The sequence below is a fragment of the Rana temporaria genome, chromosome 5 (genome assembly GCF_905171775.1).
Source record: "Rana temporaria chromosome 5, aRanTem1.1, whole genome shotgun sequence".
Classification (NCBI taxonomy): Eukaryota; Metazoa; Chordata; class Amphibia; order Anura; family Ranidae; genus Rana; species Rana temporaria.
The window spans coordinates 48028646-48044482 of NC_053493.1; the positions used below are offsets into that span (position 1 = coordinate 48028646).

Sequence of the window (15837 nt, forward strand, 5' to 3'; positions counted from 1 at the left end):
GAATAATTTATAGACTCTATCACGGTTAATTATAATATGTGTATCAAGCATTTTACAAACAGACCTTTTCCAGTTTGAGCTTCATTATTGTGTGTTTGCACTTCAAAGATTACCGGTATTTATATATTTTTTTTATTGCTCTAGGTTCACAGTAAAAATGAAGTGCAATTATTCCAAAAGTAAGGTAATATTTGGTTGCCGACTGTCTATTTTAATGGTTGGTAATGGTCAAATTAATATTTTGTTGCTAACATTTTTTAAGAAAAAGACAAGACCTCAGTAATGAAAAATGTGGTGGCAGTAAAGGAAAATAATTGATTTTCGACAAGTGCATAATAATAAATGACTTGTCATCTACCATGCCTATTGACTAATACATCAGTAAACTCTGTTTCTAGATATAGGACGCAAGCAAAATGTATCATGACCGGAAGCTTATACATGTCATTTTTTTTGCACTTAAAGCATTTGTAAACCCCAACATTTGATATTCCTGATAGTTGCCTACTGTACCATGTACTTATATGAGAAAGTATCCTGTTCTCTTTGTATTGCCTCCTTTGTGTGAAATCTCTGGTGTTCCCACCAGTACCTCTTCTTTCCTATTAACCACTTCCTATCCGGGCCATCGTCAATTGATGGCCAAAAGGTGGCTCCACAATGCTGGGAGGCCATCAATTTACGGCCTCTGGCCTCCCGCCACTGGGGGGCGCGTGTGCGTGCCCGCCACGTCACTCAGGTGCCGATGCGCGTGCCTAGCGGCCGCAATGTCCGCCAGGTACCCGCGATCGGCAGTCACAGAGCCAGGGACGTGGAACTCTGTGTGTAAACACAGAGATCTATGTCCTGTCAGGTAGAGGAGACCGTTGGTCTGTCCCTTGTATATAGGGACAACCATCGGTCTTTGGACCTTGCTTTGTGCACTGGTCCAAATCATTTGGTGGAGGGAGGATTATGGTGTGAGGTTGTTTTTCAGGGGTTGGGCTTGTCCCCTTAGTTCCAGCGAAGGGAACTCTTAAGGTGTCAGCATACCAAGACAGAAGAGTGGTCCCAAATTCTAGGAGAGAGGTGTTAGATTTCAGTTATTTTTTCCCAAGGTTTGCTACCAAATATAAAAATTGAGGGTGTCAATAATCTTGTCCTGTCCATTTTTGGCATTTTGTTTCTCCACTTTTTTGGATCATACCAATACAAAAAAAAAAAGAAATAAACACGAGAATGTCTAAACATTTGTAATTGCAACAACTTTTAAAGAATGCTTATTTCTTTTGACCTCTACCAGACATCTACCCAAATGGATTGGCTTGCCTATGTCTCCCCATCCATTGCAAAGGGTCCAGGCTGCCTGCCATTACAACAGTGACCTGAATCTCCCACAATGCCCCCGTGTTAACCTCGCCATAAAATACATTATAATTAGGCATGATTTTGTATATTTGAACATGTTCAGGAAAGTCATGCTCACTACGTTTGGCTCCAAATGACTCATTAGCTTGTTGTAAACTTGTGCTAAGGTTTCAGAAGCCACCTTTATATAATCATTGTGAAATAGTACAAATTAGATCTCACATAGGAGTTGAGGGGAATGGTAACACAGAGTTGCTCTCAGAATGAATAAAGGTACAGCCATGACTCAATGAAAGCTCTTCTTAAAAAGAACAGCCTATGGTCATGGGGCAGTAAAAAGTGTGTAGAATATTTAAAGGGAAACTAAAATGTTTTTAAGTCAATTTTATCGTTATTAAAAATGTTATACGTTTTTAACATTGAACGTGAATCTGTACTTTGCTTTATGTCAGGCATAACAACAAGTGAAGTGAACTGGAGGGGAAGGGGGAGCGGCAAAGTCACTTGGAAGTTTGGTCCCCTCCACCTTTCCCCGCCGCCAGGCCACTCAGAAAGGCTTCACTACCGGTTTTCCTTACCACAAATGGTGGCGGCAGCACCCGAGAGCCAATGGAAACATCGGCTGGGGTGCCGACATCGCTGGATTCCAGGACAGGTAAGTGTCGCCTATGAAAAATAAAGGGTAATGAAGTGTGTTGCTATTTTAAGGGTGCGTGCAATTTTAAGTCTTGGCATGCTGGGTATCTATTTACTTTGGGCAACTTCATCTTTTATATTTTGGGTAATTTATTGCGTTGTGTGTTAAAATTAGGTTTAGTGTATTTTTTACGCTAATGTCTTGTAACATAAAGGTCTCATGCACACTGGACGTTTTTACAGCAGCTGTATTTGGCTGTAGATGTTTTTTTCTACAGTCATTAAAGCGGAGCTCCACCCTAAAGTGGAACTCGCGCTGATTGGAACCCTCCCCCCTCCGGTGTCACATTTGACACCTTTCAGGGGAAGGGGGGGTGCAGATACCTGTCTAAAGACAGGTATTTGCACCCACTTCCGGCCCAGCATTCACGGGCAAAAGACGGGCATTGCATCACATCCTGTCGCCCCCCCCGTTGTGTGCTGGGAACACTCGGCTCCCAGCACACAGCGGGAGCCAATTGGCGGGCGCAGCGCAACTCGCGCATGCGCCGTAGGGAACCAGGCAGTGAAGCCGGAGCGCTTCACTTCCTGGTTCCCTCACAGTGGATGGCGGGGGGGTGTAGCAGAGTGACGAGCGATCGCTCGTCCTCTGCTGCGGACGGCGCTGGACTCCAGGACAGGTAAGTGTCCTAATATTAAAAGTCAGCAGCTGCAGTATAGCTGCTGGCTTTTAATATTTTTTTTTGGCCGGACATCCGCTTTAACCACTTGGTATCTGGGCCATTGGCAAAATACGGCCACAAGGTGGCTCTCAAATGCCGGGAGGACATATATGGACTTCCTCGGCTCCTCCGGCCACTGGGGGGCGCGGTGCCCTGCTGGTACCCACGATCGCCCGTTACACAGACAAGGACGTGGATCTGTGTGTGTAAACACACAGATCCACGTCCTGTCAGGGAGAGGAGACCGATGCTGTGTCCCTTGTACATAGGGACACAGATCGGTCACCTCCCCCAGTCAGTCCCCTTCCCCCATATTAGAATCACTAGCAGGGAACACATTTAATCCCTTCCTCCCCCCTAGTGTTAACCCCTTCCCGTCACATTTATACAGTAATCAGTGCATTTTTATAGCACGGTTCGCTGTATAAATGTGAATGGCCCCAAAAATGTCCGATCTGTCCGCCATAATGTCGCAGTCCCAATAAAAATCGCAGATCGCCGCCATTACTAGTAAAAAAAAAAAAAAAACATAATTATGTCCCCTATTTTGTAGGTGCTATAACTTTTGCGCAAACCAGTCACTATACGCTTATTATTTACCAAAAATATGTAGAAGAATACGTATTGGCCCTGCGATTTGTTTTTTTATAGCAAAAAGCTAAAAAATATTGAGTTTTTTCAAAATTTACGCTCTTTTTTTGTTTATAGCACAAAAAATTAAAACCGCAGAGATGGTCAAATACCACCAAAAGAAAGCTCTATTTGTGGGGAAAAAAGGACGTCAATTTTGTTTGGGAGCCACGTCACACGACCGCACAATTGTCAGTTAAAGCGACGCAGTGCCGAAAGCTGAAATTTCACCTGGGCAGGATGGGGGTATATGTGCCCAGTAAGCTAGTGGTTAAACTAAAACTTTCATCCTCATTTATCTCTCTGTCTCTCATTCAATGAATTGACTATTCTGAGAAGACAGTATAAAAAAAAAAGTAGTGGTGGAAAAGGACTTTTAATATTATATCAATCATTTTTTGAATGTTAATTCTTGCTGGTCTGCAATACAAAATGAGGGTATGTTGTTTGTCTACACTTTGTGCTGAAAGGTGTATTTCTCATGTCAGAAAGTTGGACGGTATGCTGGATATGTGTGTTTTTTTCTATGCTATGTTTTTATGCATCATGGAACTAGTCTAATAAATGGCCATATGTGTCTTTTTGATGAGAAAATATTTTTTGTGAGTCACGACCAATGTGCAGTTTATTTTCTTTCCATGCAGTGAAATTATTTCCCCTTGCCTTAGCCATATTAACAAGTCCTTCTGAGACGCTGTAAGTGTTGGCACGTGGCCAGCCTCTTCAGTGGGTACTGCCGGCTCACACAGGTGTACAACCTCTGGAGAGTTTCAGAATGCTGTATCACACAAGGATATAATCACATTCTATGACCTTTGAACTGTGGCAGAGCAATTCTGGAAAGCCACAGATTACCATAAATACCCACGGCTGACTATAGAGAGCAACCCGATTTTTTTTTCTTTCTGCTGCGGCACAAATGAGATTAAACCTAATCCTTCTGTTTCTTGTAAAGTTCATTTCCATGTAAAACCTATAGCCCAGAACACCACTTCTGCAGTCCATCAAGCATGCTGGCCCAATGGATTTACAGCTTGCTGAATTTTAACTGTAGGCTTCCATTAGACAGAAACTGAACATCTTTGCGTCCTGTAACAATGCTTCCCATTGTGATCCGCAGCATCTGTTACCACTGAGCTGCAGTTGGAAAAGGAAAAAGTTTTACAAAAAGTTGCTTTAAATTTTGCAAGGGTGCATTCACACTAATAGTTCATCCATCTGAAAAGCCGATGTACAGTTGGGTTTTATATTTGTATTTTTCATGTATTAAGTTGGACTTAAAAAAAAAAAAAATGTATGGGGATCTTCACAATGTTTGGACGGACACAGCCTTCAAAGTCTTGACATATGGGACGTCCCCAAGCAGTGTAAAAAAACGAGAGGTGGGAACAGTATCAGTAAAAACTTCCCCCTAAAACAAGCAGAGCTCCTCAACGGAGGAGTTGCAACTTTAAACAGCCACCTGCAAAACCTTGCGGCCGAAGGAAGCATCTGAAGATGCACTCACATCAACCTTGTAAAATTTGGAAAAGATGTGAATGAACGACCAAGTCTTCGCCTTACACACCTGTGAGACAGGCGCTTGATGTCGGAAAGCCCAGGAAGCATCAATTGCCTTGGTTGAATGTGCCGTGACCAGAAATGGGGGGCGCCCGCCCCTTAAGAGCATAGGCCTGTATGAAGGTCTGCCCGATCCACCGAGAAATGGTGGACGGCGAGACCGCCAGGCCCTTTTGTGGACCAGATACCGACACAAAAAGTGAGTCAGACCTCCGAAACGGAGCCGTAGCGGACAGGTACACCCGCAAAGCACGTACCACGTCTAAAGTATGCAGTGCAACCTCCTTAGGATGCGCCGGTTGAGGACAAAAGGATGAAAGTACAATGTCCTCGTTATGGTAAAAGGCCAAAACCACCTTCAGAAGAAAAGAAGGTTGCGGGCGCAACACCGCCTTATCCTTATGGAGGACCAAGTATGGCGACTTGCAAGACAAGGCCGCCAATTCAGAAACACGTCTGACAGACGTAATGGCCACTAAAAAGACCACCTTCTGAGATAGTGTCAAGAGAGGAATCTCTCTGATGTTTTCAAAGGTAGGTTCCTGAAGAACCGAGAGCACCATATTCAGATCCCATCAAGGAAGAGGTGGTTTAAGAGGGGGAAGTATATGGCGCACCCCCTGCACAAAGGTACTCACCAGAGAATGGGCCACCAAAGGCCGCTGAAAGAACACAGCCAAAGCTGAAATCTGTCCCTTAATGGTGCTTAAGGCAAGTTTCTGATCTACTCCACGCTGTAAACACAGCAGGACTCTGGAAACCGAATACGTCCGTGGACGCCACCCCATCTCCTAGCACAAAGAGATGTAGGCTTTCCAAGTGTGATGGTAGATCTTCCTGGAAGAAGACTTCCGTGCCCTCATCATAGTTGTCATGAAATAGTCAGATATGACCTCTGTCCCTTAGTACTTGGCTTTCAATAGCCATGCTGTTAAAGCCAGTGACTGTAAAGCAGGATGAAGTATGGGACCCTGAGACAGAAAGTCCTCCCGCATTGGCAGCCGCCAGGGTGCATCCGCCACCAGGCGCACGAGATTGGCGTACCAAGGACACCGGGCCAATCTGGAGCAATTAGAATCATCGGGGTCCCTTCGGCCTCCACTCTGCGGAGCAGCCGAGGAAGCAACTTCAATGGGGGAAAGGCAGAAATTAGCCTATACTAACCCCACAGGGCCACTAACGCATCCAACGCGTCTGCCCAGGGATCTCTGGACCTGGCCACGAACCTTGACACTTTGCGGTTAAGGCGAGAGGCCAGGAGATCCACGTCTGGGGTGACCCACTTCCTGCAAAGAAGTTGAAACACCTCCGGATGCAATGACCATTCCCCCTGGTCCAGCATCTGGCGACTCAGGTAGTCCGCCTGCCAGTTTTCTACACCCGGAATGTAGACGGCCGATAGAGCCGGTACGCTTCTTTCCGCCCAACGCAGGATGTGAGCGACCTGTGAGGTAATATCTGTGAGGTGTGCTCCGTTAAGAAAGCCAGTGCTAGAGACTTCCCAGGAGACAGACCCCCCTCACAGAAAGCGGACCCCGGCGCCCCACAGGGACCCTGCAGTCGCAGCAGGCCCTAGGGCAGGAGGGGAAAGGGAGGACAGGAGAACCCCTTAATCCCCGGAATGCCCAGCTGTTCCATCCTGCCAAGGCAGGAGGAACCGTACTTACCCGTCCTTGCGAGGATATGCTGGCGCGTCCCTGACAGACCCACAACCGATGGTACGGAGTAGCTGTTGGCCCGGTCCACTGTGAGTAAGACAACAAAACACCCCAGTCATGTGTGGACCCTGGAGCAAAACGCCACCCCAGGAGTCATGGGATATGTCGTGGCAGACCCAGCGCTTTGCTAAGGTGTGCTTTGCTAAGCCTGTCGCCCAGTCGGCCATTGATAGAAGAATCTTAAAACAAACAAAAAAAAAAATCTTCAGGGCGCTGTGCCTAAAGGGATCCACGTCAGTCTCCTCTGCTAGGCAGAAAAAAACTGAGGCTGCATGCTGCAGGGAGGAGGGTTATGTCCGGAGGGACTGCCCCTGGGCGGGGCTGTTCAACTCTGTTAAAGTAACATGTATTTAAATATCCAACATGTTCAGCCTAGTGCTCTCCTATGAACAGGAACATAACCCATATGTCAAGACTTTGAAGGCTTGTGTCCATCCATGGACGATAAGAGAAATGAATGCAGCAATGTACAGAGACATCCTTGATGAAAGCCTGCTCCAGAGGGCTCTGGACCTCAGAGTGGGGGCAAGGTTCATCTTCCAACAGGACAATGACCCTAAGCACACAGCCAAGATAACAAAGGAGTGGCTATGGGACAACTCTGTGAATGTCCTTGAGTGGCCCAGCCAGAGCCCAGACTTCAGCCCGATTGAACATCTCTGGAGAGATCTGAAAATGGCTGTGCACCAATGCTCCCCATCCAACCTGATGGAGCTTGAGAGGTCCTGCCAAGAAGAATGGGAGAAGCTGCCCAAAAATAGGTGTGCCAAGCTTGTGGCATCATACTCAAAAAGATTTGAGGCTGTAATTGGTGCCAAAGGTGCTTCAACGAAGTATTGAGCAAAGGCTGTGAATACTTAAGTACATGTGATTTTTTTCATTTTTTTTATTTTTAATACATTTGCAAAGATTTCATCAGGGCCGGTGCAAGGATTTTTTCCAACTCAGACGAAGGGGCTTGGCAAAATGCACCCCTCGTAAACTTCAATAAGCAGGGCCCTTTGATCCCTCCTGTATTGAATTGTATTGCAACTGTACTGTCTGCCCTCATGTTGAATGCTGTGCAAAGTGTTGGTGCTAAATAAATCCTGTATAATGATGAGGATGACAAGTGTATTGCCGCGTACACACGGTCGGAATTTCCGACAACAAATGTTCGATCGGAGCTTGTTGTCGGAAATTCCGACCGTATGTAGGCTCCATCGGACATTTGCTGTTGGAACTTCCGACAACAAAAATTTGAGAGCTGGTTCTTAAATTTTCTGACAACAAAACTTCTTGTCGGAAATTCCGAGCGTGTGTACACAATTCCGACACACTAAATTCCACGTATGCTCGGAATCAAGCAGAAGAGCCGCACTGGCTATTGAACTTAAATTTTTTCGGCTCGTCGTATGCGTTGTATGTCACCGCGTTCTTGACGTTCGCATATTCCGACAGCATTTGTGTGACCATGTATATGCAAGACCAGTTTGAGCCAAAATCAGTCAGAAAAAAAAAGAGACAAACCTCTTTTGACTTGCAACATGTAATCACAGGCCTGATGTGTAAACTAGACTTATCATTTAATCTAATTCAACTGATTGAATAGTGGTTTGAGACTCTTCCTGTCTCTTTGCACAGGTTTGAAATCCGGCCTGTATATGTTAGACTCATATAATACATTATATATATATATATATATATATATATATATATATATATATATATATATATATATATATATATATACATACATACATACATATATATATATATACTACAACATATACTACTACACTCCAAAGGTGGCTAGGGGTTCCCTCAGCATTGGGCAATTTCTGCCGCGTACACACGGTCGGAATTTCCGACAACAAATGTTCGATCGGAGCTTGTTGTCGGAAATTCCGACCGTATGTAGGCTCCATCGGACATTTGCTGTTGGAACTTCCGACAACAAAAATTTGAGAGCTGGTTCTTAAATTTTCTGACAACAAAACTTCTTGTCGGAAATTCCGAGCGTGTGTACACAATTCCGACACACTAAATTCCACGTATGCTCGGAATCAAGCAGAAGAGCCGCACTGGCTATTGAACTTAAATTTTTTCGGCTCGTCGTATGCGTTGTATGTCACCGCGTTCTTGACGTTCGCATATTCCGACAGCATTTGTGTGACCATGTATATGCAAGACCAGTTTGAGCCAAAATCAGTCAGGAAAAAAAATCAACAGTTTTGTCGTCAGAATGTCCAATCGTCTGTACACAGCATAAGACCTTATAAGGCAATGCGGAATTAGTGCTAAAATAAAAAATGATGGAACAGGTATACAACTGCCTTCATTACATTATAGGGAGATAACAGCCAGACAGCAAGTATGTCTTTAGCTGCCCTCAAATTTTCTGTCTGAGTGGAGATATGTGGTTCAAAAGAAGTTTGCCCACTTGCCGACCGCTTTACTGCTACAGTGTGGGCTGGCTGCGCAGAATTACATACATATACATTATGTGATTCTGCTCTTCTGGATAGGGAACGCCAGCGTGCCGCTTGTCCTGTGATTAGTCACAGCACAAGCCAATCAGCAGGTGCCGGGCAATGGATGACCACCAGCACCAGAGCTCTGTCCTGTCAGCAGGGATGTGTTGATGTTTGGTTCCCTGCAAAGCATGGAATAAAAAAACAGCACAACCCTTAGTGCATTGATTCTCAACTAGGGTTCCTCCATGTAGTAATCTATGTATAGTGTCCAACACAGAACCATAAGATCCAATGTACTGAAGTCAGAGAGTAAATTAGGTTGTTTCGCAGCAACTCACAACAGGTTCTCCAGAGAACGCATTTAATGGATCTTCCAATAACATACAAAGTCCACGGACGATACAAGAATCCAACAGAGTATAATTCAGAATCCCATCTTCTCCTAGACCTGTGCAATGTTCATCGTAGGGAGACAAGACAAGACTAGACTTGTGCCTTCACATGTTCATGCAGAGAATACGTGGGGGTATATTCTCTAACTGGTAGCCAGAAATTCCCAACATTATATATTGTTTCTTTTGAATAGCTGAGCAATTTGATTGGTTGTCTCTTAATTGAAAGACAGCAGGACATATTTACCTGCCACTCTTAAAAGACAGGATGTGACTTCAGCCGAAGTCACTAATTAGTATGCATCCTTGCATACTAATAAACCCCCCTCTACTAAGTAATTAGATTGCATATGATCTGAATAATGGTTCGATATGTAAAAACGGCTCCATCCTGTCTCTGTCTTTTTTTGACAATAGACAAACCTCTTTTGACTTGCAACATGTAATCACAGGCCTGATGTGTAAACTAGACTTATCATTTAATCTAATTCAACTGATTGAATAGTGGTTTGAGACTCTTCCTGTCTCTTTGCACAGGTTTGAAATCCGGCCTGTATATGTTAGACTCATATAATACATTATATATATATATATATATATATATATATATATATATATATATATATATATATACTACAACATATACTACTACACTCCAAAGGTGGCTAGGGGTTCCCTCAGCATTGGGCAATTTCTGCCTCTCAGATAAGTTCCCACTGACACCATTGGTTTGTTTTAGCTATCTGTATGGAGGTAATTCTTCCCAATGACCACAAGTTTAACCACTTGCCGACCTCCTCATGTAGATATACGTCAGCAGAATGGCACGGACAGGCACATGTACGTACCCGTACGTCCTCTGCTTGACGTGGGTGGGGGGTCCGATCGGGACCCCCCCCCCCCGCTACATGCGGCGGTCGGTAAGCCTCGGGGAGCGATCCGGGACGACGGCGCGGCTATTCGTTTATAGCCGCCCCGTCGCGATCGCTCCCCGGAGCTGAAGAACGGGGAGAGCCGCGTGTAAACACGGCTTCCCCGTGCTTCACTATGGCGGCGCATCGATCGAGTGATCCCTTTTATTAGGGAGACTCGATCGATGATGTCAGTCCTACAGCCACACCCCCCTACAGTAGTAAACACACACTAAGTGAACACTAAATGTTACAGCGCCCCCTGTGTTTAACTCCCAAACTGCAACTGTCATTTTCACAATAAAGAATGCAATTTAAATGCATTTTTTGCTGTGAAAATTACAATGGTCCCAAAAATGTGTCAAAATTGTCCGAAGTGTCCGCCATAATGTCGCAGTCACGAAAAAAATCGCTGATCGCCGCCATTAGTAGTAAAAAAAATAAAAATGCAATAAAACTATCCCCTATTTTGTAAACGCAATAAATTTTGCGCAAACCAACCGATAAACGATTATTGCGATTTTTTTTACCAAAAATAGGTAGAAGAATACGTATCGGCCTAAACTGAGGGAAATTTTTTTTTATATATATGTTTTTGGGGGATATTTATTATAGCAAAAAGTAAAAAATATTGCATTTTTTTCAAAATTGTCGCTCTATTTTTGTTTATAGCGCAAAAAATAAAAACCGCAGAGGTGATCAAATACCACCAAAAGAAAGCTCTATTTGTGGGGAAAAAAGGACGCCAATTTTGTTTGGGAGCCACATCGCAGGACCGCGCAATTGTCTGTTAAAGCGACGCAGTCTGGAACTGTAAAAACTGTAAAAACCCCTTGGGTCTTTAGGCAGCATATTGGTCCGGGGCTTAAGTGGTTAAGGACCATTCTTCCCACTGATCTACAACTCACGATACATTAGTGTGATGATTTCTAATTTTCAGCAGGGGTTCCCCGAGAACAGAGAACTATTTCAAGGGTTCCTTTGTGTTGAAAAGGTTGAGAAAGGCTGCCTTAGTGAAAGAACCTCCCATTACAAGCATAAACAAGAACATAGTTAACCCTTTGATCACCCTAGGTGTTTAACCCCTTTCCAGCCAGTGTCATTATTTCAGTGACAGTGTATATTTTTAGAACTGATCACTGATTAGTGTCACTGGTCATGTGGTAGAATACATATTGGCTTTAATTTATAAAGAAACATGTTTTTTTTTTATTATTATTATTATTATTATTATTATTATTATTATTATTATTATTATTATTATTGTTGGATATGTTTTATAGCAGAAAGTAAAAAATATTGTTTTTTCCCCCCAAATTTTTCTTTTTTTGTTTATAGCGCAACAAAAATAAAAAAAACTGTGGTGATCAAATAGTACCAAAAGAAAGCTCTATTTTTGTGAAAAAAATTATATAAACGTATCTTATGTACAGCATTGCACGACCTTGCAAATGTCAGTTAAAATAACGCAGTGCCACAGGAAAAAAAATGGCCTGGTCATGAAGGGGGTAAATCTTCCAGAAGTCAAGTGGTCAATTTTGTACTGAATGTACTTTCCCAAACAAAACTATTCCGACCATGTGTGGGCCCCATCTTACTTTTTTCCATCAGAGTTTAGAAATAGAACATGTTTTATTTTTTTTCCGATGGAAAAAAATCATATCGGAAATTCTGATCGTCTGCGTGGAACACCGATGGAGAAAAAAACACGCATGCTCGGAAGCATTGAACTTAATTTTTCTCGGCTCGTCGTAGTGTTTTATGTCACCGCGATTTGGACGGCCGGAATTTGGTCTGACAGTGTGTATACAAGACAGCTTTAACAGAATTCCGACAGAAAATTCAATCGGATTTTATCCCATCGGAAATTCCAATCGTGTGTAAAGAAAAAAAATCCATCCTGCTCCTTTAAATTTTTTTGTCACTGCGGTCAAAAATAAACTTTGATTTGACCCCACTAATGATTAGAAATTTCAGCAAATGTTCTTAAAATGAAAAATTTTGAATGAAATGATACTAGTCTTATGGCCAGTTTAAAGCGGGGGTTCACCCAAAAAACAATTTCTAACATTACATTGAGCAGGGTTGTGATAATGACATTATGCTGACCTTTTTAATTCTATTGCTGTACATACCGTTTCATCTATATTTTCACCGCGGCTTCCGGGTATGTAATCTGCGGGACTGGGCGTTCCTAATTGATTGACATGCTTCCGACCGGCGCATACAGCGCGTCACGAGTTGCCGAAAGAAGCCGAACGTCGGTGCGCAGGCGCCGTATAGAGCCGACTCGCAGTCCGGCTTCTTTCGGCAACTCGTGACGCGCTGTATGCGCCGGTCGGAAGCATGTCAATCAATTAGGAACGCCCAGTCCCGCAGATTACATACCTGGAAGCCGCGGTGAAAATATAGATAAAACGGTATGTACGGCAATAAAATTAAAAAGGTCAGCATAATGTCATTATCACAACTCGGCTCAATGTAATATTATTATTATTTTTTTTTGGGGTGAACCCCCGCTTTAAGTAGGAAGACATTTCAACTTTAATATATAAAATGCATCTTTGGCGACAGCGTACCTGCATTATGCCGGGCTATACATCCTAAAGCCCAGGCTGCGGCTTCTTTCACACCAGGGTCAAAGTCCTCCAAGCAAATAACCAGGGTGTCCACGGCTCCACAATCCACTATTGCCTGTGCCAACTGTGGAGAATGCTTGGCAACAGCTCGGAGAACAAATGCTGCAGCTTTCTTATAGAAGCGCTGTGGGAAGAGGAACAGGCCAAAGTTATTACATAAAACAGTTACATGCAGCAGCTGATTAATTCTCATGTCATGTCTTGCAAGTTCAATGTGATTTTTTAGAATCTCTTTCATCAACATAATACAAAGATTTTCAGAATCACCAATGAAGTTATCCAATTTTCTTATTAACCACTTGAAGACCGAGACTATTTTTCAGACCGTGTTTACAAGTTGAAATAATTAATTTTTTTTGCTAGAAAATTACTTAGAACCCTCAAAAATTATATATATTTTTTCTACCACCCTAGCGAATAAAATGTCGGTCACACCGTATATGCGCAGCGGTATTACAAGCGCACTTTTTTTTGGAAAAAATACACTTTTTTGAATTAAAAAATAAGGCAACAGGAAAGTTTTAAATTGTGAAAGATAATGTTACGCCGAGTAAATTGATACCCAACATGTCACGCTTCAAAGTTGCACCTGCTCGTGGAATGGCGACAAACTTTTACCCTTAAAAATCTCCATATGCAACGTTTAAAAAAATTCTACAGGTTGCATGTTTTGAGTTACAAAGGAGGTTTAGGGCTAGAATTATTGATCTCGCTCTAACGATCGCAGCGGTACCTCACATGTGTGGTTAAACACTGTTTTCATATGTGGTAGCTACTCACGTATGCGTTCGCTTCTGCACGCAAGCTCGGCGGGACGGGGCACGTTTAAAAAAAAAAAAAAACTTTTTTTCTTATTTCGTTTCACATTTTTTTTTATTTTTACGCTGTTCTTTTAAAAAAAAAAACTGTTACTTTTATTCCCATTACAAGGAATGTAAACATCCCTTGTAATAGAAAAAAGCATGACAGGACCTCTTAAATTCGAGATCTGGGGTCAAAAAGACCATAAAAAAAAAGTCATAAAAATAAATAAAAAATAAATTAGCTGGTAAATTAGTGTGGGGATGATTAAAAATATGGAGGTGATGTCTGAAACCATAGTGGGGTATATAAGGCTACAGAAAGATGGTGGATAGTGAGCTTTCTGATGAAGCTGGTATGCGAAATGCATTGAGGTTGCATATAGTGATCCAGGAATTTCCAATAAACAAATGTTTGAGAGCTGGTTCTCAATTTTTCCGACAACAAAAGTTCTTGTCGCAAATTCCGATTGTCTGTAGCCAATTCCGACGCACAAAAATACTACGCATGCTCGGAATCAATTCGACGCTTGCTCGGAATCATTGAACTTCATTTTTCTCAGATCGTCATTGTGTTGTACTTTACCGCAAATTTCCAACAACATTTGTGTGAACGTGTGTATGCAAGACAAGTTTGAACCAACATTCCGTCAGAAAAAAATCCATGGATTTGTTGTTGGAATGTCCGATCGTGTGTACGTGGAACATTTTAAACGATGTCGTTTTTCGGGTTGTAAAAAAATGATCGTGTGTGGGCTAAAATGACATTAAAAACCCGTGCATGCTCAGTAGGAAGTTATGAGACGGGAGCGCACGTTCTGGTAAAACTACCGTTCGTAATGGAGATAGCACATTCATCACGCTGTAACAGACAGAAAAGTGCAAATCGTATTTTACTAACACGGAATCAGCTAAAAGCAACCCAAAGGGTGGCGTCATCCGCATGGAACTTCCCCTTTATAGTGCCAACGCTTGCTAGAGCATTTTTTAAAAACGATGGTGTGTGGGCATCGTCGTTTTAATGATGAAGTTGGAAAACGTTGTTTTTTCTACATGCCTAAAAACGACGGGTTTTTTTTCATGCCGAAAAATGATCGTGTGTACGCGGCATCAGCCTCAGCTCTAAAAACGCCCTACAAGACAAATCCCATTCATTTTAATGAGCATTCTGTCGCCTAAAGAAAAACGCCCGTCACTCAAAAAAGTATATGAGCTTCTTTTTTGGCAGATTACAGGCGTTTTAATTCTTTTACATTGGTGACCATCTGCTGACGAAGTCCCGCCCACTATACGGATGGACGGAAGTCACATGACGTAACCCGCGGCCATCGCTGATTTCTGATTTCCATTTTTGTACGTTTTTATTCTGTTTTTACTACAATTAAAGTTCTATTCCTGCGTAGAGCATTATATATGTTCTTTTTTATTTGCATTATTCATGGGATTCTGGAGTTGAGGTTGCCTACATCTGGTACATTGAAAGTGGCATTGCTAGCCCAATAAGGCCCCATACACACGATAGAATCCATCCGCTGAAAAATCCCAGCAAATGGGTTTCAGCGGATAGATCCTATGGTGTGTACACTCCAGCGGATCTGTTTCCGTGGATATTTCTCCCCTGGGATGGATTCCAGCAGATCGAATATTCGCTGACATGCTAAACAAATCTATCTGCTGGAATCCATCCCAACGGATGGATCCGCTGGTCTGTATAGACTCACCGGATCCATCCGTCCGAAGGGATCCCCCGCATGCGTCGTAATGATTCGACGCATGCGTGGAATTCCTTATATGACAGTGTCGCGCACGTCGCCGCGTCATCATCGCGGCGACGGCGCGACACGTCATCGCCAGAGGATTTCGGCGCGGATTTCAATGCGATGGTGAGTACACTCCATCGCAGAGAAATCCGCTGAAATCCTCGAGAGGATTTATCCACGGAAACGGTCCGCTGGACCGTATTCGCGGATAAATCCTCTCGTGTGTATGGGGCCTAAGGGACGTTTTAGGATCTGCCCGTTCTGTC

General features: G+C 43.2%; 1 protein-coding gene across 1 annotated transcript in view; it reads right to left on the bottom strand.

Moving 5' to 3' along the window:
- Positions 1 to 15837, bottom strand: part of SPAG6 (sperm associated antigen 6) — a 157115-nt gene that overhangs the window by 98190 nt on the left and 43088 nt on the right. Inside the window, exon 4 of the mRNA XM_040352508.1 lies at positions 12952 to 13135. Within this exon, the coding sequence (XP_040208442.1) occupies positions 12952 to 13135 (184 nt within the window). The remainder of the gene's footprint in view (positions 1 to 12951; positions 13136 to 15837) is intronic.